The sequence below is a fragment of the Falco biarmicus genome, chromosome Z (genome assembly GCF_023638135.1).
Source record: "Falco biarmicus isolate bFalBia1 chromosome Z, bFalBia1.pri, whole genome shotgun sequence".
NCBI lineage: Eukaryota > Metazoa > Chordata > Aves > Falconiformes > Falconidae > Falco > Falco biarmicus.
In genome coordinates, this window is record NC_079311.1 from 62,412,006 (window position 1) to 62,437,267 (window position 25,262).

The following is a 25,262-nucleotide window of genomic DNA, read 5'->3' on the forward strand; positions in this document are numbered from 1 at the left end:
CCTCGCGCCGCGGCGGCGCGCGCACCCGCCCTCACGCCCCTTGTCCCTTCCCACCCGGCGGCGGCGCGGACGGCGGCGGGGACGGCGTTGGAAGCCGGGCGCGCCGCGGCTCGCACGGTAAGGGCGACGCCCTGTCCCTGTGGCGGGGGCGGGGAGGCTGCGCGCCGCCCGCCCGGAGCCCCGCGTCCCCGGCGCTCGGGGGTGGCGGGGCGGGCTCCGTCCGTGCGTTCGGTGGGCCCGAGGCGGCGGGAGGGGCCGGGCGGCGCGGCCACCGTCCACGGAGGTGCCGAGGGGGGCTCGCCAGCGGCGGGGCGCCCGCTTGTGCGCGGCAGCCCTGTCCTTCGGGCCTGAGCGAGCGGCCCGGGCCTGCCGCGGGGCACGGGCGGGGTTCGCGGCCCCTGGCCGTGCCCGTGGGGGCGCGCCCCGTCCGGCGGGACCCCGCGCTGCCGGCCTGGCGGGGCGAGCCGGCGGCTCTCCCGTGCGGGAGCCCGGGTACGGCGGGCGCCGCCGCGGTGCGTCCCCGGCAGCCGTCCCGCGGGGAGCCGCCTCTGCCCCGTCCCTACGGCGGCGGCTGCTCGGCCTGGCTTGGCGGCACGTCGGTTTGCTCGGGGGTTGTAGGGGGAAGGAACGTAGCGAGGGCTGGCCCTGGTCTTCCCGTTCGTTTAACGCCCTTTCCACCGGCTTCCCTGGCGACTGGGCGAGGTTGTGCCCTTTAAAATCGTGGTGGTTTAAGGAAAAATAACTTGGTAAGTTGGAACTAAAATTTCCTTGGAGTTATGTAACTCCCAACTGATGCTGAATGCAGATCAGACTGAGCCGGTAGTGTCACTGATCACAAGTGTGCACTGTGGTCACAGTGTTCCAGTTTTTTTGTCCAAAGTGAATATAAACCGTTCAGCAGCACAGTGTCATAGAATACCTTTTATTGAAGTGTGCTTCTTTACGTTATTATGTTTATTGTTGTGGCTTTTAAATTGATTTTGACTTCAGCATGTGCCCCAGCTTCCAAGCACGTATGTCTTAGAAATAAAATCTGAACTAGAAAAAAATAAAAATGGTAAGTTACTAAATTATTTTAGACTCAGTGAACTCTCCCACAGGAATTAACCTTGAGGAAATCTGTGCTCTTTTACTGATAGTTAGAGGAGATGATTGTAGGACTTCTCCCTAATCCATACAATTTAACCACTTGTTTCAAGGAATCACTTTACTGGGCTTTCTGGTGAAGGGTAATTTTTCAGTCTATTGTGTGTACTTTTCACTGGGGTCATGGGAGGTTGGAATACCCTAGGCATTCGTTTTTCTGAAGTGAGAGAACCTGTTGTTTTTAAGACATAGGAGAAACTCACTAATTTCAAGATGTCATCAGTCAAACGCTTGGTTTATGCAGTCATCCATTTCTTGAGAGAGCAGAGTCAGATGGATACTTTCACTCCAGATGAGCAAGAAAGCTTGGAAGGTAAGTGATAAAGGTGCTAATATATATATGCATGTATAATACCTACACATGTATTAAATTGCTAGATGTATTTTATCATAGAAAGTAACTGCAGTGACCTAACTGAAACTGCCACCAAATATTATCTGTGAAGAAGATCATGATCTTAATGTTTCTGAGATTATTAATTTTAAAACATCTCTCATTTTTAAAATGTTCTAAAGTTACAACATGTGTACTACCTTAAGCAACAGATATTTTGAATCACAAGTTAAGCACTGCTACAGTGCAGACTATGGTAATGATTGTGTACGTGTCCCACAGATTTTTGCCTGCTGATTCCTTTTCTCTTTACTTTTATGTTTGGTTTCTTTCTGCATTTTGTGTCTGATAGTAGCTGTGCTGGCCATGGAGGAAGTAAAACAATTACCATATATTGGTTTTGGTATATGGGAAGAACTCATGATAAAATAAATGCTTTGCATTTCTTTTTCACCTGAATAATGATTCCAAACAGTGCCCAGTAGTGAATTCATTTTCAGTACGGTATAGTTTTTATTATACATCCAGGTGTATCTATCTGTAGACGTAGCTACAGAAAGAGCGACTTCTGTGTGTATTCCTCTTTTGACACACATTCATTAAGTCTTTGTAACTTCATAGTGTCTGTCTTTCTCCTTCATACTGCTCTTATTCCTTTTCCCTAATTCCTGGAGACATCATAGCGGGTGGTATCACAATGTAGAATTAAGCCAGAGAGGAACAAAAAGTCTTAATTCTGCAGTGAACTTTTCGTAGTGTCTATTTAAAAGACCTCTGCACTGCTTCAGGAAGTCTTTGGTTGTAACACTCAGCCAGAGGAGGAATTTGGAAGCAAGAGAGTGAAGTCTAAGACCAGCAGTGCAATAAACAACATCCAGGCAGTTGATCACTGAGTTATCCGCAGTCTGCGGTGTAGAGAGTAGCCTTCCCTGAGGTGCAAGTCAAGTCCTGCTTCTCAGAGGCATAAACTTAAAAAGATAAACCTGGGGTGTGCTTCCTTCCAGTGTCTATTGGTTTTACAGTGTAGTTGTTCACTAAGCAAGAAAGAGACATTTGTATTGTGATATTCAAAGGATACTGCCAAAAGATTTTGTTTTACATCAGAAACTGGAGCATTTTGTACATTTGAAAAGTGGTAGTCATCTATGAATTTAACCTGAATTGGGTTATGATGATGTTCAGCTATGAAAGAAAGTAATGTTTTTTGAACTCACGTAATGAGAGATGAAGAGTTCTCCTTTTGCTTTTATAATAAAACTGATAAACAGTGGGTTATATCTGAAAATTTACCTGACAACCTGTCTTAGACCAGCCTTAGCCAATGTCAATACAAAAGAATCAGTTTTAAGATTCTGTTTTCTGAACAAAAAATATTGTAAAACCTCAGCTGTGCTTAAATGGTGATACAAAATTTACCATTTTAATACAGATATGGAATCCTAATTTTAAAGCTGTACCCTGCCAAAAGCATGGTACCATATGCAATGTGTTAAAGGATAGGAGATGGGCATTCTGAATAATTGGCTTGTTTTAGTTGTGCAAAATAATCTTTAGTGCATGTGGAGTAGCAGTAGCCCAAATCCCACCCACTGAAATGTTTAATGTTAGATGGAGGTATAAGGGATGAAAAAATTTGACTGATGTTTTTCGTTGGTACCTTGTGTATCTACTTGGTGCCTCTGAAAAAATAAAACACTGTATGATTAAGTGTCTATGCCAGGAAGTGATTTAAACACTTCCCGTGCCCCACAAAACACACAAGGAGTTAGAACATTACAAATAAAATTGAGACTTTATCAGTAGAAGTCTAGCATGTATTCAAACCCCATTTATATTGATAACCTGCATTCTGTATGTTTGAATCATATAGCAATGTCAATGGTAGTGTAAATTTCCTGTAGGGATTTTGTACTTGCATGATGAATAAAAATGCCTTGTTTTGAGAAAGCAGACTAACTGGAAGGTAGACCGTAGAAATATACTCTCCTGTAACTTAGGATCTAGAGCAGCGGTCCAGATTTCTGGTAGTTAAATATTCAACTCTGTTCTGTGAACTAGAAACTTCTTCCAGGTTACATTTTAGACAGTGTATATTATGGCAGTTATTTCTCTTTCCTGTTTACAGTTTCTTTTTCTTTTTTATTTCTTGTCTATAGCACCTGTTTCTGTGGGATTAAAGCAGAAACTCACTACAACATGCACAAGGCTTTATTTTTTTTCTTACTTCTAAGATCAATGTACTGCTATGAATTTCTCTAAGGCAGTGTTTTCAAAACAGTGGAATGCATCCCTTAAGGCAAGGGATGCATGTAATGCTGGAGATGGGGAGCCTTATTGTGTAATCTGAAGCAAGATGACACCAAGTACTAAATGGACCTTAACAGCCCAATTAATGTTGATTATTCAGTGATCAATATCCCTCATATCTGCTATGATGCCTTGATGTTGCTTGCAACTTGTGCTTGGACAGCAAAAAAATCTGGAGCTATGTGACACTGGGGATGCTGAGCTGGGCTCCAGCATAGCCCAAGTGCTCTTGTCAGGTAGTAGGTGTTTGTGTGAGTCCCAGCTGTTCAGCAGGGAGGGAGGTATCTGTACTGGTTTGCAAGGTGGTCAGCACAAGCTTCAGCAACTGTGTAGGCCTCTGAAAGTGTGTGTGATGATGGAGATAATAGGGAGAACATATAACTTTGGCCTGATTTGGAAATCAGACACAGGAAAAAACTTAGATTAATAGCTCATGTGGTACCGCAAGTCTTTCCCAACTTACTGATGATATTGAGCTTGCAGCAGTTGACAGTGCTGCACTTTGGTAATGGGTTAGTGAGATGCTGGCAGTCTAGTCTCTTGAAATACTTTTCAGACAAAACCAAATCTTCAGTCCTTTGATTTTACTGGGGTCAGGTTTTTATGTCACATTAAAACAAGTTAGTTTGTTGGTCTTGTCACAACTTAGTACACCTTCTGATTTGGAAAAGTTTCTGGTTTGGCTATGTTTATTTTTACACAGGTTTCTACTGTTGACTTGCATGTTAACTAGTGGTTATTATTCTAATCTATGGATTCATCCCATAAGAGATCCTAATTTTGTTATACCTGTGATAGATAAGATTGTAAGGGTTATAAACTCCATTTTTCAGTTAAAAGATAACTGTGGGAGTTCACTGTAACAACTGATTATTTCATGGAAGTGCTTACCAGTAATAATACCATACTCAGAATTGTTTTGTTTAAGCATAATTTGCACTGCTGCACTTTGCAGGAATCTCCTGTATGAGAGAGTTTGTTCTCGCAGTTTTAATGCCTTGAGAAGGATAAAGGAAGGATTTGTATTTGAAATTGATACAAAACTACAAATGAGGTGAGGCATTCAGGAAAGGGAACGTCTTTAGGTCAAAATAAGTTTGAGGGGAAAATTGGTAAGTATACTATGGCAAGTGGCTTCCTATGAACTTATATAAGGAAAAACAAGATATGCAGTTCCACTGATTTTATGATAGGCTTGGTAATAAGTATTATTAACATATAATTCAGAATTCAGCATGAGTGCTTGCTTTACAAGAATTAAGTTTTTCTACATATCAGTAGACAAAATACTTTAACCCAAATGTTTCAGCACTCTTATTGGGTAATTTAGAACCTGGCAAATTGATACATTTTTAGCATTTATAGGTTATAGGCACAAGTTGAGTGCATATTTAGCAAAGTATTAAATTGTTGCATGTTATTAACATTAATTTTGTATCACACTTGACTCCTTCTGAATAATGTCTATTCTATGTTATCAGAGTTTTCTGAGAAATGACGTCTTCCAGGTTTTACTATTCAGTTTACAAGTCTACTTCTGCTTTTCTCCCAGTTGTGATGCAGAAAACAGGGTCCTCATGTTGGTGGTACTGTCATTAACTTTCAGTAATTTTACTTCTTTAATTTTGTGACAGGGTTCAGGTTCATTATAATGTAAATAAGAATTCAAATTATATTTATTTTATTGATATTGGACTGAAATTAAATTTAAATTCTAAGATTCAGGTTTTACTGATCCTTAATGTGAATTCAGCTACTCTTGGTTATCTATAGTTTGAGTTAAAAAAGTAATTTTTCTCTTCAAACTAGGCTTTGCTTCTTTGTTCCTCCTCAGTTTTCAGTCTAAAACATTTAGATGATATACTTTAATAAAAAACTAGATTCTCAAGATGATAGGGAAAATGATAGAATTCGAGATACTATGATTAACAGAATACATATATCTATATGAATTGTATATAATAATTGTCATTTATCTTCTTTTGTCTAAAAACATGTGAGCACATTGAAAACTTAAGTTAGGTATTTGGATCTACTTTTTTTGTAGAATTACTTATTGTGAGTGTATTTGCATTATTGGAGGTTTGGGAGGGTTGTTTATTCCTTACACAACAGAACATGTGAAAGGATAGTGCAGATATTTTTTTAAAAAAAATAGGATAAAGGCTTGTGATTAATGAAGCATTTTACTAATAAACAGTGTCTTCACATTAATATATCCTGTTCTAGAAAAAGGTAAGGAGTAATAAGTATCTTGCATTTATTCTTTACCGTAAAGGGTGAGCCATATTCTTCCAACTGTTATGGCACACAAATATGTGGCAGTTGTGGTGTTTTGCGGTGGGGCATGTGACACATGCATAGTTGTATTACAAATTGTGGTGCTTTTGTTAAATACTAATATTTTTATGTTTTGAAAAAAGATACTAAATGATTGAAATAAAAGTTTTAAATTGGTTTAAGAATAATGGCTGAAATATGTATGGATTCTGTGTAGCTTATGCTATTTTTCAGCAAGTCAGTTCTGTGGGGATAAAGTCATCTCTCTTTATGTTCCAAAGACCTGCTTTTACTAGCTGAGTAAGGATGTGAATCACAGCTTTATAAATGAATTAGTGAAATTACACTTCTGTTGAGAAACTAGTGAGTTTTTTATTGTTTTCTTCTTCCTTGTAAGTTGCAATTCAGTGTTTGGAGACTGTCTTTAAGATTAACCTGGAAGATACTCATCTTGCACCTCCACAGCATTTGATAGAAATGTTCACAAATTCTTTTCACAAGGTAAGAATTTAATTTAGATTCTAGAGTTACTCTGTGAATATGTGCTAAGATTTTATATTGTATACACAACCCTAAAGTGCTGTATAGGTCAAGACATCATGGAAACTTAAGGAAAACATGAAAAAAATGACATTTCCATAGAAGCTTTCAGAATAAGAATCTTTTGGGGCAGTGGGAAGAACTGACTTCAGCTAGACAAGGATAATTCCATACAGAAAATTACTATGCACTGGATGTCTCATTCTCACTTGAAAAAATTTATCCTTCAGGTAAGCATTTTGTAGTTCCTAGGGATAAATATCTGCGAAGTGCTTGAGTTCATTCGTAGTTTGTTGATGCTTCTCATTCCCTTCTGGAAATAACTTAGTTGTTCAGTTTTAAATATATGTCCATGAACACCAACCTTAAAATGGGAACTTTAAAAATGTGTGCTAATAATACGTGTTATTTGGAATCCCCAGTACAGGAGGCACAGGAACCACCAGGGTGGCAAATAGGAAAGTCAGAACTAAGAAAATCAAGACTGTAGAAATGTATCAGCTCTCTTCCCCTTGACTTCCTTAAAATGTGTGGTGAGCCGTAAGGTTTTTTTAGTAGTAGAAGGCAAGCTTTCTCTTCTAAGGGTATTTAATGATGTTTAGTTCTTTCATACTTCCTGTGCACTACAGAAAATCTGATTGCTTGTTGATACAATGCTGCCCAGAATGAAAGAAGTTTTTAATAAAATCAGGGCTTAAATTTTAATGAAAAAAATCTTGGATTTATTTACATACAGAATGACATGCTGCCTCTCTCAGATTCTTTACCAGAGGATGTTGAAAAGGCTGACCAACTGAAGGATGAAGGTTTGTAATAAACATCTTATGCTTTTAGTAAGATTTTTGAGTTAGCATGGGTAGTGATAGTATAGCAGTGGGGCAATACACACCCTGCACAAAAACTTCAGCTTGTATTCTCTGGTGATTGTTGTGTTGTAAGAGGGCTAAGTGATTTGCTCCATCTGGGGTTTAAGAAAATAGTCTATTCTCTCCCTTGCTCAGGAGGTTGCTTAAGAACTAAGGGGTAACATGTGAAGTCCAGGGCAATGTTCCTGAGTAGTAGAAGCTTTAAGGAATGAACAGTTACTGTTCAGTATACTGTAGATTTCTGTTTGTCCATGGAATTGGTATACAAGTTTCTACTTTATATTGAAAAGGCTGTTTGTTGTCAGATTATGTACTAGCTGAATATTAAAACATTGGTTAAAAGCTGACCCAGCTGAAGCCAGTAGAAAAATCCTTGTGAAATTACTAGGGTTATTTCACATATGGGAAATATTTTGTGTGCTCTATAAAAACTGCAGAAAAGCCAGTTGTATATTTTCCCTTTGATAGGTGTTACTGCTGTTACGTGAGGAAAAGCAGCTGTACTGTAGAAGTCTTCACTAATGCTACTCAAGAAGGAATCCATTTCGTTTATAATCCATTTATTATAAAGAAAGGGAAGAAAATAAAGGCGTGTAGCACTGATAACTGATATGAAATGTTATCAGGTGGATTGATGCTTTATAGATCATATTTTTTATGACCCGTTAGATTTTAAGATATTTGAGTTTTATAGAAAAAATTAAGTTTCTAATTGCAAGGCAGATGTAATCCTCTCAAAAAATTCAGGATAATGATGTGGAAAAAGTTCTAGGGTTTTTGAGAATGAGTTCCATGTCCGTTATCTTAAAGCTGGTCATCTGTAGTCATGAATGCAGTCTGTTACCACCTCTGAAAGTAAGTTTTCCTAATTGTTGAAGTTTCTCATTAGCTCTTCAGTTCTAAGGATAAGAGTTCAAACAAAGTTAGGTCCCAAGCGAAAATTAGTTTGTAGGTTGTAATGTACCATGCAGTACATGCTGGCTTTTCATTTTGCTGTCTCTTAACTGTCAGCTCATGGAAAGTGAAGAGTACCTGTAGCACTCACTATAGTTATTGGACTGTAGAGATATTCAGCGCTTCCCAGGTGTAGGTGTTAGAGCAATGCCTGTTTTAAATCTGTGACTGTCTTTTCATCTGGCAGTCCACAGGACTGAGGAAATGAAATTAAAGTGTGCTATGTGTTAGTTTGTGTGTGGCATTACTAAAGCAATTCCATGTCTGAAAAAACTGGAAGGGTCTAAACTTAGACAAAGGGCCATTTAAAGTGTCAGCTATCAGGGCATTAGTAAGTAGTTTGGAACTGCTTGAAATACCTCTCGTTAATTTCCCATAATAAAATCAAAACTGCCTGTCTTGTTTTCTAATGCTGATCTGTCATTAATCCTCCTCATTTTCACACATGTAATATCTATCACGACTATCATTCTTTTCAGTTATGAGTATCTTCTGCCTTGAGTTAGGGAGATAAATTCAATAACTTGGGGAAGTCCATTTGACCTGTATCTTCTGTAATAATGTGATTCTATAACTATGCCATTTCCTCATTTCTATCGTACCTTACCAACATAACTTCCCTTACCTTTGTAGCCACCAGCCTGCTCCACTTCAGCTCTTAAATTAGTCCTAGGATTTGTAGAAATTGGGCAATGAATGGCAAAATAAAATCAGATTGCTGAATTTTCTTTATTGGTTGCTATAAAACCAGGAAGTAATGTACCCTCCAGACTTGTAAATACTTGAATTTACTTGCCTACCCTTGCGTATCACTTGACACTTTGGCTTAATGTAAGCTATGTAAGAGCACAGATTATGTTCAGGTTTGTATAGTATAACAGTGGCTTGGCCGGAAAAGATATGTGTGTTACCACAGTATAAACTGTAACAATAGGTAGTATTTTCATTATAGAGGGCACACATTCAAAAGTATAACCATTTGTGGTTTGTTTTTTTAAGAACTTTTGTCTGGCATTAAAATAAAATATTACTGTTGCTTTTCCTTTTGTCCTGAATTGCTTAATCTCAGCAGAAATTGTGGGTCTGGCTATTCTTCTGTTTTCCTTTAGCCAGTTTAGATCTGGAGAGAGAGTGCAAAAAAGGTGCCCACTGATACTAACTCCAGTTTAGCCCTGTACCCCAAGTCATCCTTAGGTCAGAGCAGTATGGAAAATTCTAACTTTGATAGTCGATGGCGGTTTTGTTTTAGAGAAAGGTTAACTGCTGCAATCTTGTTGAGCGCAGATAACTTGCAAGTCTTTCATCTGGTAACAGTATTTAGTGTACAGACCTTTGCTTTAGATCAAAGGAAAGATGTGTAGATAGTGGGCCTGTTGAAGTGAGACACATATGGTTACATTCTGTGTATATGTTGAAGGTAGACATGCAATTACAGTTTCAGTTTGCTTTCCCACTGACAAGGATTGCTGACCGTAAGTCTAGTATATCACTATTTGGAAGAGGTGATTTTGTATTACTTTGATGATACTTAGTTACTTAAATCCAGTTTTGTTTATTAAGCTCTCCATGTTCACAACAAGTATAGTTGTTTTCAGTTAGTACAGGCACCTAGGACTGCTTGCTTCACAGTGGTTTGCTTTCTGTCGGAGGCAAAATGTTGCACTGAGCTTTTCCTGTGAGGTGGATGGAGAACTGGCTGAACAGCAGAGCTCAGAGGGTTGTGATCAGCGGAGCAGAGTCTGGCTGGAGGCCTGTAGCTCATGGTGTTCCCCAGGGGTCAGTACTGGGTCCAGTCCTGGTCAGCTTACTCATCAGTGACCTGGATGAAGGGACTGAGTGTCCCCTCGGCAGGTTTGCTGATGATACAGAGCTGGGAGCAGGGGCTGATACCCCAGCAGGCTGCGCTGCCATTCAGCGAGACCTGGACAGGCTGGAGAGTTGAGGGGAGGAACCTGATGAAGTTCAGCAGAGGCAAGTGTAGGGTCCTGCACCTGGGGAGGAACAACCCCACGCACCAGCACAGGCTGGGGCTGACCTGCTGGAAGGCAGCTCTGTGGAGAAGGGCCTGGGAGTGCTGGAGCACAGCAAGGTGCCCATGAGCCAGCAGTGTGTCCTGGTGGCCAAGGCGGCCAGTGGGATCCTGGGGGGATCAGCAGGAGCGTGGCCAGCAGATCGAGGGAGGTGATCCTCCCCCTCTGCTCTGCCCTGGTGAGGCAGCACCTGGAGTGCTGTGTCCATTGCTGGGGGCCCCAGTTCAAGAGGGACAGGGAACAACTACTGGAGAGGGTCTAGCAGAGGGCTACAGAGATGGTGAGGGGGCTGGAGCCATCTCCCTTCTGAGGAAAGGCTGAGGGACCTGGGCCTGCTTAGCCTGGAGAAGAGGAGATTGGGAGGGGATCTTATCAATGTCTACAAATATCTTAAGGGCGAGTGTGAAGAGGCTGGGGCCAGGCTTTTTTCAGTGGTGCCCAGTGACAGGACAAGGGGCAACGGGCACAAACTGCAACACAGGAAGTTCCACCTGAACATGAGGTAGAACGTCCTTACCTTGAGGGTGACCGTGCCCTGGAACAGGCTGCCCAGAGAGGCTGTGGAGTCTCCTTCTCTGGAGATTCAAAACCTGCCTGGATGCGACTGTATAACCTGCTGTAGGTGAGCCTGCTTTAGCAGGGGGTTGCACTAGATGATCTCCAGAGGTCCCTTCCAACCCCAGCCAGTCTGTGGTCTATAGAAACCTGTTGACTTATCCCTTCTCTTGCTTATTTTGGGAGAGAGTTGAAATATTTTGCCAAAATACAAGGAAGTCAGTGAAAGTCTATAACTTTCCTGGTAATTTCTTGACATTTCTGGGAAAGCAGTGCTTCTGTGTGATCTAGCAGTCCAAAGATCTGCAGTTGCAGAACCAGGGACAATCTTAGGCTTGGGCACTCTGTACTAGGACTTTTTATCTACTACTTTGTGATTGGGAAGGAAAGAAAGTACTGGGACTGCTCTGTGTTGGTGAAGAAAGAATGAATAAGATATCATTTGTTTTGAAAGACCTTACTTTAGAATTTTCTTTCCATAGAAAATTGTATTTTTCTGTTTTTTCACTGGACATTAAAAATATGAAATATGAAACTTTGTTATAGAGTAGAAGTTCTGAGGTTTGTTGGTGAGAAATATTTCTTCTGAATCATTTTAGATTGCCTGTGCTGTACATACTTCTCATTATCTTAACGATTGAGTTCTGTAGCTTCAGAAAAGTGCTTAGTTTTGCTTTTGATTTTCCATGTTATATGAACAGTTAAAAGCAAGTTGTTGGGATATGTGAGAAAGTAAGATCAAAAAGGAATCAACATACAGCCTTTTGGATTACAAGGCTTGCAAAGACAGTTAAGACTGATGAATCTATATTAGAGTGGAACTGCAATTACAATTACACTTCTCAACAAAGTTATCTTTGCTTAACAGCAGAAACTACCGGGAAAGTTTAAAATAGCAAAATGAGAAGGGGAAAGTTTATGGGGTGGACTACAACGTACATAATAAACTTTATGGACATAGTAGATATTTTTATGTGCATTATTCCATGGCAATTTTATTCAAATTATTAAAATGCAATCGTAACTACCATATATAGATGCTGTAATGTGCTCTGTATCTTTCATACACAGCACTGTTTCTTTTAACCACTAAAGAGCTTTTTATAATGTATTTCAGGTAATAATCATATGAAAGAAGAAAATTATGGTGCTGCAGTGGATTGTTATACTAGAGCTATAGAACTGGACCCAAACAATGCAGTCTATTACTGCAACAGGTAAAATAAAAACAATACACAGTCTTCATTCCCAAACTTCATTAACGTTATTCAAAGATAAATTGTAAAGTAGATCAAAACAGCACGACAATATGAAACCCCCACTATTTAAAAATATATCATGTTAAATTTACAAAAGATCCAAAGCGGAAGTGAGCTCATTCAGTGTATCTCTATCAGTGAAAGGTGTGATACGGGCTTTCAAATTACTTGTAACACTTAAGATCAGATTTTTGTGAGTTAAATTGTCTATATTAAATCATAACATAGGCTGTGCTTCCCAGTTGAGAGTAGTAAGAGCCTTTTTTTCTGATGTTCTAGTGACTCAGCTGCCATCTCTATCTCCCCTAATACGGACTTTCCCTGGAAAAAATATCATTGTAGGAATACCACTTTGGAGATTTTAAGCGTTGTATAAATACACAGCATTTTATGCATGACCTCTTGAAAAATAACAAGGCTGCTGCTGTTAGTTTCATTGTGAAGTTTCATAGTGAAGACACAGTGACATGGGAGCATGTGAAGTCTGGAAGTGCATGTTAACCCAGCAGCAGAAGTATGCTCTTTCAGTATACTACCCAGAAGACCAGCATAAGAGCAAAGGCAGTATAGTCTGTGAGCCTGCTGGAAGCAGCCTGCCTTTAGAGCAGGGGTCCTCAAACTACGGCCCAGGGGTCGGGTACGACCCCCAGGGCCCTCAGTCCGGCCCCCAGTATTTACAGACCCCCCTGCCCCACCCCCGCTGGGGGTTGGGGGGGGAAACCAAGCAGCCGCAGATGACTGCCTGCCACTGCATCCGCGCGCCGGCCCCCTGGTTAAACAGTTTGAGGACCCCTGCTCTGGAGCCACTCTGCTCTACACTCGTCAGTGCCCCTGTTACCAGAAGGATATCTTGACTTGTTGTCATTCTGGCCCTGTCGCACTATACCCAGTGGATTTTTCTATTTTTGAGCTGTGCTTCCATTACTGCAGAATTTAGTTTGTGATAAATACAAGTGAAAGATTCAGTGTTTCATGGCAAGCATAAAGAGAAAGAAAACGCAGTTTACTTATTTTACATCTTTCAGATGGCAGTTCAAAGTGTGAATCATTTATTTTCCTTGAGAAAAGTTATCACATAAGTGATTTTAGGTATAAAATGGAAATATAAGACCAGATTCAAAAGCCTTCCAAAATCACTGAAAGTTTCCTTAGTAGCATGGGCTTAAGCACCAAGTCTGTAATCAGCAAAAGCAGAAATACTTCACTCTGTGTGCTGTGTCATCACATACCACATTTCTGAGGACCAAAATTAATCTTGATGTCAGTAACCACAGTATTGTATGAAGTTATTTAAAAAGACAGGCAGTTGCCTGGAGTAATGCAGTATTTGAATAAACATAGGCCTTATTCTTATCTTTCTTAAGCTAGTTTGGGAGCAGTGGAGATGTATTGCCTTCAACAGTATTGCTTTTTACTCACACCAGCGAGAAAAAGAGAGACCTGAGATGCCCTAGAAGTTTTAACTGCCCATATAAATTTTTTGTAAATATGGAGAAAACATTTTTTGTTCAAACACATGGAGATTAAGCATGGGAAATTTCAATTATTAACCTGTTCCAATGTCCTTTTTAATTTGGGCAAGTCTCTAATATTGTTGTATAAAGGTCTTCAGCCCTTAGTATTTGTCTTGTATAGAGATGCAATTGTAGTGTAGTAATTCCAAGATTATTGAGAAATGTTACCCTGATTTATGTTGCAAGCATGAGCTGCTGGATGAAAAACTGAGCAGCGAAAAACCACAGCATTCCTCTGAATGGCAATAAAACAGTACTTTTTGCTAGAAAATGCTAACTGTATAAAAAATATCTGCTTAAACAATGATTTTATGTAAGTTATTACTTCAGAGTGTTACTTGTAATAGGATTTATGATGTATTTTATGTATAGTCATATGCTGGTTCTAAAACATAAGAACTATTTATCTTTTGTGTCCTCAAAGGGGAGTGCATGTTCTCAAAAGCACTAGTCTAGCAATGGACTGAAGCACATACTTAATTCAGAACATGAGCTTGTCCTACTTGATTTGAGGAAAGCTGAGGCATTACCTAAATAGTGACTTTAGTCAGTAACATTAAACGTGTCTGAAGTTAGTCATGGACATGTAAATATCTAAGCTTGGGTTTTTTTCCTTTTATTGTTTTTCTGACAAAGGTGTCTCACTTCCCTCCCATCTTCCTCTTAGGGCTGCTGCTCAAAGTAAGCTCAACAACTACAGCGAAGCAATAAAGGATTGTGAGAGTGCCATAGCAATAGACCCAAAGTACAGCAAAGCGTATGGGAGAATGGGGTAAGCTAATACAAATCTGAGTAAACACTGAAGACCCAAGTGTAAATCACCGTAGATTTTCTGAAATAAGTGGAGCTAGGTTGTTTTATTTAGCTGACATTCTTATTCTGAAAATGTAGCAATTCTTTGGAGAGGACCCTATGAGGCTGTCAGCTTCAAGTTTTTGATTGTGGTTGATCTCAGCATTTTCATATCAGATTTCATCATTTTGCATTTTTTTTCTTTCAGTTTATCAACTTTGCAGATTTAGTTTAGAAAGTTATGATGTATTTTTTCTACCTCCTACCTAGTTATGAATAACCAACATTCTGCAGATGGAACAGTGTGTTAATGATGCTGTTAGAGAGAATTATAAAAAAGTATTGGGGCTTCACTCTAGCAGGAACAGAGGCTTAACTTTTCTGTTCAATAGGTCTTTGGAAATAGATGTTTTAGCAAGCCTAAGCCATGTACCTTTGGCAGTTTTTCTCAGTCATGTCTGAGAGATTAACTGTATAGCCTCTTTTGGCAATGGGTCTGATTAAGTGCTGTCTGAAAAAAGTGTCAGGAATGCTCTGAATGAGATACCTACTTGAGTGAAGAGCCATTCTTCCAGGATGTGTAGCTTTGCATTTGCAATAATCAAACATATTGTGGGTGTGGGCTGAATGCTGCATAAGGCTTCTGAGGTTATATCTACACTAGTAAATCAAAAAATGCTTCAGCTGGCACAAAATGGCCTGTGTCCATGGTATTAAAATCTAGTTTGTAGTGTGGAGCGGCCACATCCAAACTGCCTATTGCTAAATTATGTTGGCTGGTATTAAATTCTGAACCATGCCCCAAAATTGTCTGGGATAATGCTTGTTGGCCTGGGACAAAACCATGGCAAGGGGCATTTATTTAAGACCAAATATGATGGAATTCTATCACTTGAAAACTTTCAGTGGTACAGTTTTACTAATACAAATGTAGCCTGACTGGCTTTTAAGATAATTCACTCACTTTGAAACTTTAGGGAATATTGAATTGGTTTTGTCCTATTTGACTCTCTTCAGATTGTTTCTTCATATAGCACAATCCAAGATTGCCTGATTTCAGTGAAATGGAGGGAAGCTACAGGCTGATTTAACTGGAAATTGGAGGTTATTTTAGAGTTCTGGGTGTAAAACCAGTGTGCCTTTTGATACACAATGTAAGTGGGATCATTCTCAGGCAATAAAGCTTCTCTTTTTGATTGTCTGGTTGTTTTCAGAGAGGATATATTTTGAGCTACAAGCCATTGTTAACTCAGCAGATGGATATGGTAATATTTTTGGCATAGGCTGAATGAGGAAACAGTGCTTGCTTAGTAATAACTGAATAAAACAAGTGCAGAAAAAAGTCTATATGACAAAGCTGTGTTTTCTGATTGCATTATGCTGGCATATCAGTTTTTCTCAAGATTTGACAGAAACTCTTTACATGTCACAGAAAGATACAGAAGTGCCACAGAAATATGCACAGATGGGAGCCAGGTAGATAGTTAAAGTAATACTTCCAGCATGACCCTGAGAGGGCACTTGTCTGGGTAGGAATTGTGAGCAAGGAAACTGCTGCCTGCTCTTCTGACTTGTGCTGTGTTCCAAGAAACAGAATTTTACATACTTTCCTTGTAAAAAAATGCAATTGCGACACAGCAATGCCAAATTGCATTTCTTGTCTGGTCAGAAACTATTCTGTCAAGTCAATAGGCCAAAAGGGGAATGTTGGTGGTTTTTTTTACGGGAGTAACGGTGTTAAGAGAGAAAGCATCGATACTACATGGATTCCTCAAGGAGCATTGTTGGAAGCTCCTGGAGTTTCATACTGTTACTGAGCTCATCATCACCGAGAGTGATGACTGTGACTGATGTATCTAACGCACTCAGCTCTCTTGCCTGAGTTAAAAGACTAAGGTCTGTTAGTGGGCATTAGCACAGGCTTATCAACCCAGTCCGTGTAGCAATGGCCTGTGTAGGATATACCAAAGAGAGCCTGGAGTACTAAATAGTGAATGTGAGTTACACAGATCTTTCACAAAATGTAGAGAAAGTCAGTTTAGTTTTGTGGCTGGCATAAATTGAAAATACAGTAGAAGCAGACAGACTTGAAACTGCAACCAGGTGGACTTCTGGAATAGCTCGAAGAAAGATGATGTTTTAAATTTGAAAGCAAATAATGTTTCAAAAGTAGTAGATTTGTCCTGTGCTGTCCTGAGCTGCTGGAGAAGAATCTTTTTCAAAACATTAAGCAGATTTCCCTGAATCAAGGGTTTTTTACAGTACCTTAGGAATGTTGCTGCTATCCTGTAGAATCCATTGTCAAGCTGTTGAAGTAAAAGATCTGTAAGGAGAACCTTGTGCTGATCCGAAGACAAAAATCTATTATGCTGAAATTTGTGGTTCCAGTATTGGGTTTCTTGAAGCTGCAGAACTCACATTAAGGGTATCTTTGCCCTACTTACCCATGCTATCCATCTGAATAATCTTTTGGAAGGACTGGAGGAAATACTTAAGAGGAATTCTTGAGCTTATGCAAAAAGTCACAGATGTTGGATCCAGTTGTGCTTTCAAATACAGACTAAATCACTTGATGATACCAAGGAGCTTTTAATGAAACTTGTATATATATGGAACAGACAATGCAAGATGAGTTCTTGAGGGATCATCTCTTCTGCAAAAACAAGTGCTTACACTAACCAGTAGAAGCTTTAACTTAGTGTTCAAGCTAAAAATTAGTTGTGAGATGCTGTTTTACTTAGAAGGTATCATTATCTTTTGATGGTAATTTATGTTCTACCCAGGATTTCTTTATTTCACATTAGGTTGGCTCTGACCTCAGTGAATAAATATGAAGAAGCAGTTACCAGTTACCAAAAAGCACTGGATCTTGATCCAGAGAATGATTCTTATAAATCAAATTTGAAAATAGCAGAACAGAAACTAAGAGACATGTCCAGTCCTGTAAGTTAGCTCCGTATCTATTTATTTACAATAGTTTTAACTGGGATTTTGTAGGTAAGCTTATCTTCAATTGCAATTTGTTTGTAGACTGGAACTGGACTGAGTTTTGACATGGCAAGCTTGATAAACAATCCTGCCTTCATTAGCATGGTGAGTGTATTTCAAGCTTTACATTATACTGTTTTAAAAATGAAGTTCTAAGAACAACTCTTGTTTAATAGCTCAAGTAATTTTAACGCTTTTTATGACTACAATGATTTCATTATACTGAATTTAAATTTTCTAAGTCATTTTGCACTGAAAACAAGAAGCGAAGCAGAAATCTCCTATAATGCCTGTCTTTATTTCCAATTGATTCTATCTTACTTATGAACAACAACATGCATAGATTAGCTACGCTGGTTTTGTAGATGGCACTTGTCAACAGCATGGTGAAAATTTCTGTTCTACATGTAGCAGTTAACAAACACAAAGAAGTCACCTCTGAAGTGAATAGCAGTTGATTCAGATGCGGTCTTCCCAAGACTAAAGTAACTCTGCTTGGCGAGAACTACCTAAGAGACCCTTCTGTTCTTACTCTGTCAAATTATCACTGACATCCTTAAGTGCACAAAACTTCATGCCATGTGCAGACAATGAATATAAATAACATATAGTGCATTCCTTTACTTCCAGTACAATGGCAAATGGTGGCTTTGTCCCTCTGTAGTTTTTCTCCAGGCACCGCTTTCTTAGCTAAATGGTATTAATTAACTTTGAAGAATGGAATTTAGAGAAAAAATGCAAAAAATACTTATTTCCTTTGACAACTCAGTTAAAAGTTTACTGCCCCTCTGGTAGCTTCATTAAGACAGGATGTTTCAGTCGGTGCTTCGGTGTAAAAGTGCACTGTATGCAAGAGAGATCAATACATCTGGTCTGATACTATGGTCACAATAGCAGAGATGGTAGGCAAGGAAGAACCGAGTGCGTTCTCTGATGGCTTTAGTAATTAAATGGCACTGGAACTCTGTGTACCACTGCATTGGCCACATGACTCAGTCTGCATCTGTTCAGAGACAAAAGATGTACTCTTCAATATGGAGCTAACTATGGGGAAAGGATTTTTTCCTTTATTTCCAGAAGATGCCTGGTCAAGTGGATAGAACACAGGGCATTCAGCCAGGAACAAAATAATTATTTTCCTGTGGCGTAGTTTTTGTCTTTAAGAAAAAAACCTGACTCACCGTCTGACCTCAAGATGGTTACTTCTACTCTCCATTTTGGGCCCCTAACCTAGATCAGACTTGTTACCGATGGAAGAAAGACAAAAAATCCTGTATTACCCATAGAACTGACCTGAATGTGGCATTTTGTAGCCAACTGTAGACTCAAGAATAAGAGTTGGTTTATTTTTGATATATCTATGTAGACATATATTGATCATAAAATGAATATTGTACATATTTGATTTTTGTAGTACATTTAATAAGAAAGTGAATAAGCAGATACTGCATTGTGTCTGTTGATCTTGTGTTCATACAGACACTGATGTCTGTAGGAATTATGTTACTAACTTTAAAACATCCCCTGGTTTATTCTATAGTATCTGTCTGTATACAGGCTTACACTGTGGTAAACACAATATAATTTTTGAGGTCTCTTATGAATGAGAAATTTAAATGAACTTACAGTTACTACAAAGTAAGAAGATAGGCAGTTACCACAGAACGTACATGTTACCACAAAAGCATGCCACAAAGCAAGTTCACACACGGGTTTACTCTGCAATATTTTGTGGCTTTAATGTTAACAGTTTATACCTAGTAGTAACAGTAGCTGCAAAACTGATTTATCCAAGCCAGGAATCAACAAAATACAGACCTTTTTCCAAAAAGCCCAACAGAAAACCTTTGTCTTTGGAAGTTGTGGGGTTTTTTTCTCCCAGTATGTGTTGGGTTTTTTAGGGGTTTGGTTTTGGGGTTTGGTTTTTTTAGGTTTTTTTTTAGTTTTCTGGTACTGGGTTTTCATGTTTATTGTAGTCTTGTTTTTCATGTCTGACTCGGCAACCACTGTTTTTTATCTAACATGTAACAAATCGTCTCAGCTTCATATCCTTGAAGCAGTGTTGGTCTAATAACTGGTCTTGCTGGGGACCATGCACCTCTGTGCACATAAACCTAGGTGAAGTCTTAGATAAAACAAAGAATACAGCATGTGGGTTTGGGTGGTTTTTTTCTCAGAGTTTCCACAGTGATACCTAAGTAGTAAATGTGTTATAATTTCACCTATATATTGTCTATTCTAGGCAGCAAGCTTAATGCAGAATCCTCAAGTTCAACAATTGTAAGTATTAAAATGGAGCATCATTACAACAAGTCTCTTTAGGGGTTTGAATTAATAAGAGAAAAGGTGGATAGCGCTGTATCCCTGAAAATGTAATTTTATTTTTGCTTACTGTATGTAAAACTACTGCAGGTTTTTCCTCTTGCAGTTTATTTCCTCCCAGCAATTCAAAGAAGGAACTTTTGTTTATTGCTTACTGTAAAGGTTCCTGCATACCCTAATGCCAACACTGTGCTAACTGTTCCAGGATGTCGGGGATGATGTCAAACGCCATTGGTGGCCCTGCTGCAGGTGTTGGTGGCCTGTCAGATTTGTCCAGCCTGATCCATGCGTAAGTAAGAATCGTATAGTTCTGTTACATTTGTAGAAGCATCATTGTGCAACATCTGTTTAAAAGGGATAGTGTCAAGCGAGTTATACTGTGGCCTATCCTCATTGTATGCCTGATTATTATTAAAACTGAGAACTTACTTTCCACTATCTTGTTTGCTTGCTTTGTACGTTTCCATCAACTGGAATGACTGAACTTCGTGCTCAGTTTCACTTTCTGGTTCTCATTGACCGTTTACCTTCTAAATGCCACTTAGTGAAAATGCCTCTCTAAATCTTAAGTACAGGTGCTTTCAAATTGTGTTGATATTTACTACCTGACATCCCAGCCACTAGTTAGAAAAGCTACAGATTTACTTAGCACAGGTTGCAACAAATTCTGCTCTGGCATCCCTCCATTTAGCTGAGGAAGGCTTCAAGGAACTCAGTATCATGAGGAGCAGCTCAGGAAAACAGGATCCAAAGCTTTTATAGTGCAACAGTAATCCATCTGGGAAAAGTCTGCACAAAAACATACTATTTCCTTATATGACAAGACCTCTTGAAGGGCATACAATTTTACTTTATTTCAGCATTCTAGCCAGTTTCAACCTATTTTTAAGTTTTGCGCCTTTAGGGCAAAAACTGTATGTGTATATACATGTATACACAGACAGGAATGGGACCTCACAAAATCAAGGGCTGTTTTCACAAAAACCATGTGCTACACCTAGATCTGTGAAAATGGTGGCTCTCCTTCAACCTGCACTGTGGTTTAAAGGAGTCTTGATAATCTGCTACTTGGGCAAAATGCAGAAGTTAGAGAAGCCTTGCCAGGCTGTTCACAAAGCAGTATGATTTACTTGCTTTTTCTGGTAAACCAGTGTTATGCTTATCTTTTACATGGAATTAATCTTACCTATTAATTTAACTCTTTAAGCTACAGTTCTTATGGAGATGGATCTGTCATTATTTCAGTCATACAAGACATAATTGTATGCCTACTTTCTACTAATGATGTCTTGCTCATAAGTACAAGTCAGCAGCAGCACAGTGTGTTTCTGGAGAAACTAATATAAGGCTGCACTCCAGCTACAAGAGTGGTAATCTTAAACAACTACAATAGATCCTCTCCAAAAAAAGGGAGCAAATCACTGCAGCAGATTTGTTGCTAAATTTTAGTTTACTGAGTATAGTAATGCTTTTTCCTTAGTGTTACTAAGTAGTAGTCCTAAAGAGTGAAAATGAAAAGCTGATAATCCTGTCTGGAGAGACTTTACCTAGATAAAGTCATAATGCTACAGCTTTCCTGCATAGTCTTACAATGTTATCTTTAATCTTAACTTGCATATAATGCACCTTTCAGTTGTATTGGGATATCCTGTTTTCTTATAAATGCTGCTTGTCGGGTTTTTTTCACATGTTGATCTTAAAACTGTTCGACACAGGGGGCAGCAGTTTGCACAACAGATACAGCAGCAGAATCCAGAGCTCATAGAGCAACTGAGAAATCATGTCCGGAGCAGATCTTTCAGTGGCAGCACTGAAGAGCATTCCTGACTTAAAGGAAGCATGTGAATTGGAATGGTATATAACCCTAAAATGCATACCATAGTTAGTAGCAAAAGCACTGTTGTAACTCTTCTGCTTGAATAGAAGACAGAAAACTCTTTGTGCGTGTTTGAAAACAAGAATAAATCTGTTAAACAGATCTATTGCACATAACTTGGAACATATCGTTTATGTATAGTTACTCCTCTGAAAATTAATACACTAAATAGGTGTTCTATTAAAATCCCTAAGTACAAGTAATTTTCAGTATGTGCATTAGATTGATCTCCAGGGCTACTGAGTAGGGAGGAGTTTTGTAGTGGGCTGATCATGCCTAACAGTTTAATTCTAAAATCCCAGTGCAAAAGGCATTTATTGTTATGGAGAAAATCGTTATGGCTGACTCCCTGTCAAATACTGAAGCAACAGGCCCATCTGATATGCCCCCTTTATAATGCCCATAAATTGGTGTTGGAGTATAGAGTGTGACTTAAACCTACTGCTTGAAAAGTCTGTTTCTTTAAGTCTGTGGAGGGGCTGTCATGGGTAACTTTGAAATATTTTTCAACTTCATTGGGCAGGAAGGAGGGAGATAAGTGCATATGAAGGAGTATCACAAACTGTAGGAAAAGAGAAGACACTAATCCTGAGCAGAATAATACACATAAATTAAAGTGTGACTCAGCTTGGGATAGGAAAAAGCATTAAGAAGTTTTAGGCTTTTCTACTGCCATGTATACCCTCAAATCATGACGGTAGCCCTGGAGGTCAGCATTATGGCACTATTTTCCTAGGCATGGCAAACTGTATTACATTCCATATGTATGCAGTATTTAATATAAGCTTAAAATTCTTAACTGTAATAAGCTAAAACTGATCCTGTGACTGTACAGATAACTAGTACTGAAAATTGATCAAAAAATAACTGCCTCAGAAAGGATTCTTTTTCTATTCCTGTGTGATAAATCAATGGTTTAAACAATTATGTTTTTTTAATTTTCACCACACATGTCTATATTAAGTGATGGTTATATATGGCCAAGTTAATTTTTTTTTTTTCACTCTATGGTATTTCTGTTCTTAACCCCACCTTTTCTTGCTCAGTTAATCTTACTCTTTCAGAGACCACTACTCTTCTGTATTTTTATTATGTTGTGGTTTTTTTATTCTGCTTACTGTTCACACTGCTTTCTGGTACAAGGCACACTTGTTTTTACTCCAGGGAGGTTCTCAGCGCTCACAGTTCTTCTTTGTATATCCAAACTAATTTGAGGAGCCTGCTTTGATTCCTAAGACAATGTGATCTCTGCTGGCCAGTAAGACTGGAGAAGGCATGTGGTAGAGTAGTAACAGACTCCAAAATGGAGAAATACAGAGGAACTCCTAGACTTCAGGCTTTATATCTGATTTACCTTGTGGTCAAAAAAGAGCACTTCTGATAGAAGCAAACACAAATTTTGTGTTAAGTCACATACTTGACTAACATATGCTAGTTGCACATCTATCGTATGATTTTTCCCTTATTAAAATGGGGGAGAAATGCAGCTGATCCAAGAAGAAAAGACTCGGAGAAAACAAAAAAATAGGAAATACGTATTACCACCTGTTGAATAAAGAGGTAAAGCTTAACAGAGCAACTTAAACAACTTTGAAGACATTTCATACTTTATTCAATAGAGCTTGCCCATACGCAGCATTAAAATGCTTTTTTAGTTTCTCTATATGGCTGCTGTAGCTGCCTTTTTGAGGCTGTAAAGATACTTAAGCTTTACATTAAATAGATTTCCAAGTAACAGCTTCTGATATAGCACCTCATGACAAAGAAAATACTTAACAGGACCTTTTTTTCAGAGGTACCTCAGATCCTGAATCTAATCCGTTCAAGAAAACTGCTACTTGAGTTACATGTAACAGTACTGGATACAACTTAAAAGAAAGATCAATGCAGGCTGTAGAGGGGCTACAACTACTGTACAAACACTGCTTGTAGTAGTGTGTTGTGTCAGCAGAGAAATATTGCTCCTGGTATTTCTCTTGTTAAAACTTCCCCATTCCCCTTAATTCTCTTCCATATTTTCAACTGTTCAAAGCAAGTTTTACTGACTTCAGTAAGGAGAACTCTGAAATCCAGAGTGGAGTGCAAAGCACTGCAGTATCTGTCTCACTCAGTTTATCCTTACTGTATGATGGCAGTCTTCATGTGGTTGGTACCTTTCTTCTACTTTTTTTTTTTTTCTACTTTTAAGACAAAGTGTCAAGATCCTCTCGAGATCTCCTTACAAACTACAAAAATATGATAATATTCAAAGACTGGCTGTAGAAGTTGTACTGTCAAGTACAAGCCCTATAGATTACTGGATTTATGGGAGAACTATCCCCAAGATTAAATGGGATGAAGCTTTGGTGAGTTATCTGAAAACTACTCTTGAAATAATCTTTATTGAGTGGTAACTTTCATTTCACATACTACAATATTGTCATGTCTAGGTTTTGTTCCAGGACAGATATGTAACCAGAGTATTTATTAAAAATACTGATGGCATAAGCTAACCCTTAAGGAATGTGCTACAAATGGCACATTCCTTAACTTGCAAATGTTCTTTGCTGCTTGTATATTAACAGAAAAGGCTTTATAGCCTAAATAAAAAACAGTGAAACCAATAACAGGAATTGTCATTACATGCTTTTCCATTGAAACCAGGAACAGAGGGATCATTTATGCTAAAGTATTTTGCCTTGAATAGGCTAGATTGTTTCACAGTCATACTATATCTTAGTCACAGGGTGAGGATGGGATCTCTTCCTGTGTAAAAACTGCACTTTATTTTGCACTAAAATTTTTCATCCTCCTAGATCAAGTAGTAAGCCACTATGCCCATAAATACTGCTTTAATTTAAGGTCAATTGCAGTTTATTATTTAACTGAGCAAATATGCATTTAATACCTAATAGGTTTTGTGTCATTACTGTTCTATCAGCGTAAGTGTGATAATTGTTAGAGAAGAAAATGTTTTGCACTCTTAATTGTAAACTCCTGTAACCTGCTTGCATGGAAGTATATTCTTCTAACTATGCCTAATTATACAACAGACCTAATGAAATATTCAGCTTAGAAATTGTTGCAGTTGCACTTTCAGTTTTGTAACAAGTACAAAGTAAAATCACTCATGCATACTGAGAAAGAACTAAAGTCTGCACCTTGGGATTCATAACGCCGTTTAGGGCTACAGAATGTCATACTAGTAAAATGGAACTTGTCTACCATTTCTGTATCTCTCCTACCTCTTATTACCATATGGTTACATCTCCTTCAACTTGTGTAAGTTTAACTTGAAAACAGATTATAAATAAAGTTATTTACTTTTTTTGTCTGGATAGTTGTGGGTTTACTGTTTTAGTTTGCTGATGTACCTACAGTAACAGGTAAACTGCATAATACATGTTTATTTATGTTGGTTATTCTGCATTTTCTTAGATGTGCAGGATATAGTTTGTTGTTTTTTTTCCTGTAGGGACTTATTGCCTCAATTTATTAAGCTGGTTCTAAATTTATCCAA

General features: G+C 38.7%; 1 protein-coding gene across 1 annotated transcript; it reads left to right on the forward strand.

Moving 5' to 3' along the window:
- Positions 1-25,080, forward strand: SGTB (small glutamine rich tetratricopeptide repeat co-chaperone beta). Its single transcript, XM_056324395.1, has 11 exons — positions 1-117; positions 1,333-1,459; positions 6,465-6,568; positions 7,344-7,413; positions 12,130-12,229; positions 14,453-14,557; positions 17,382-17,520; positions 17,608-17,670; positions 19,808-19,845; positions 20,093-20,176; positions 21,603-25,080. The coding sequence occupies exons 2-11, from the start codon at positions 1,360-1,362 to the stop codon at positions 21,712-21,714; spliced, it is 915 nt and encodes a 304-aa protein (XP_056180370.1). The 5' UTR covers positions 1-117; positions 1,333-1,359; the 3' UTR covers positions 21,715-25,080.
- Positions 25,081-25,262: the final 182 nt, after the last annotated feature.

What these genes read in the sequence shown, in the direction of transcription:
- SGTB (XM_056324395.1), top strand. Translation starts at nt 1,360, where the DNA reads ATGTCATCAGTCAAACGCTTGGTTTATGCAGTCATCCATTTCTTGAGA. An exon ending in TGACCAACTGAAGGATGAAG is followed by an intron (nt 7,414 to 12,129) that starts GTTTGTAATAAA and finishes AATGTATTTCAG; the next exon opens with GTAATAATCATATGAAAGAA. An exon ending in AAAGCGTATGGGAGAATGGG is followed by an intron (nt 14,558 to 17,381) that starts GTAAGCTAATAC and finishes ATTTCACATTAG; the next exon opens with GTTGGCTCTGACCTCAGTGA.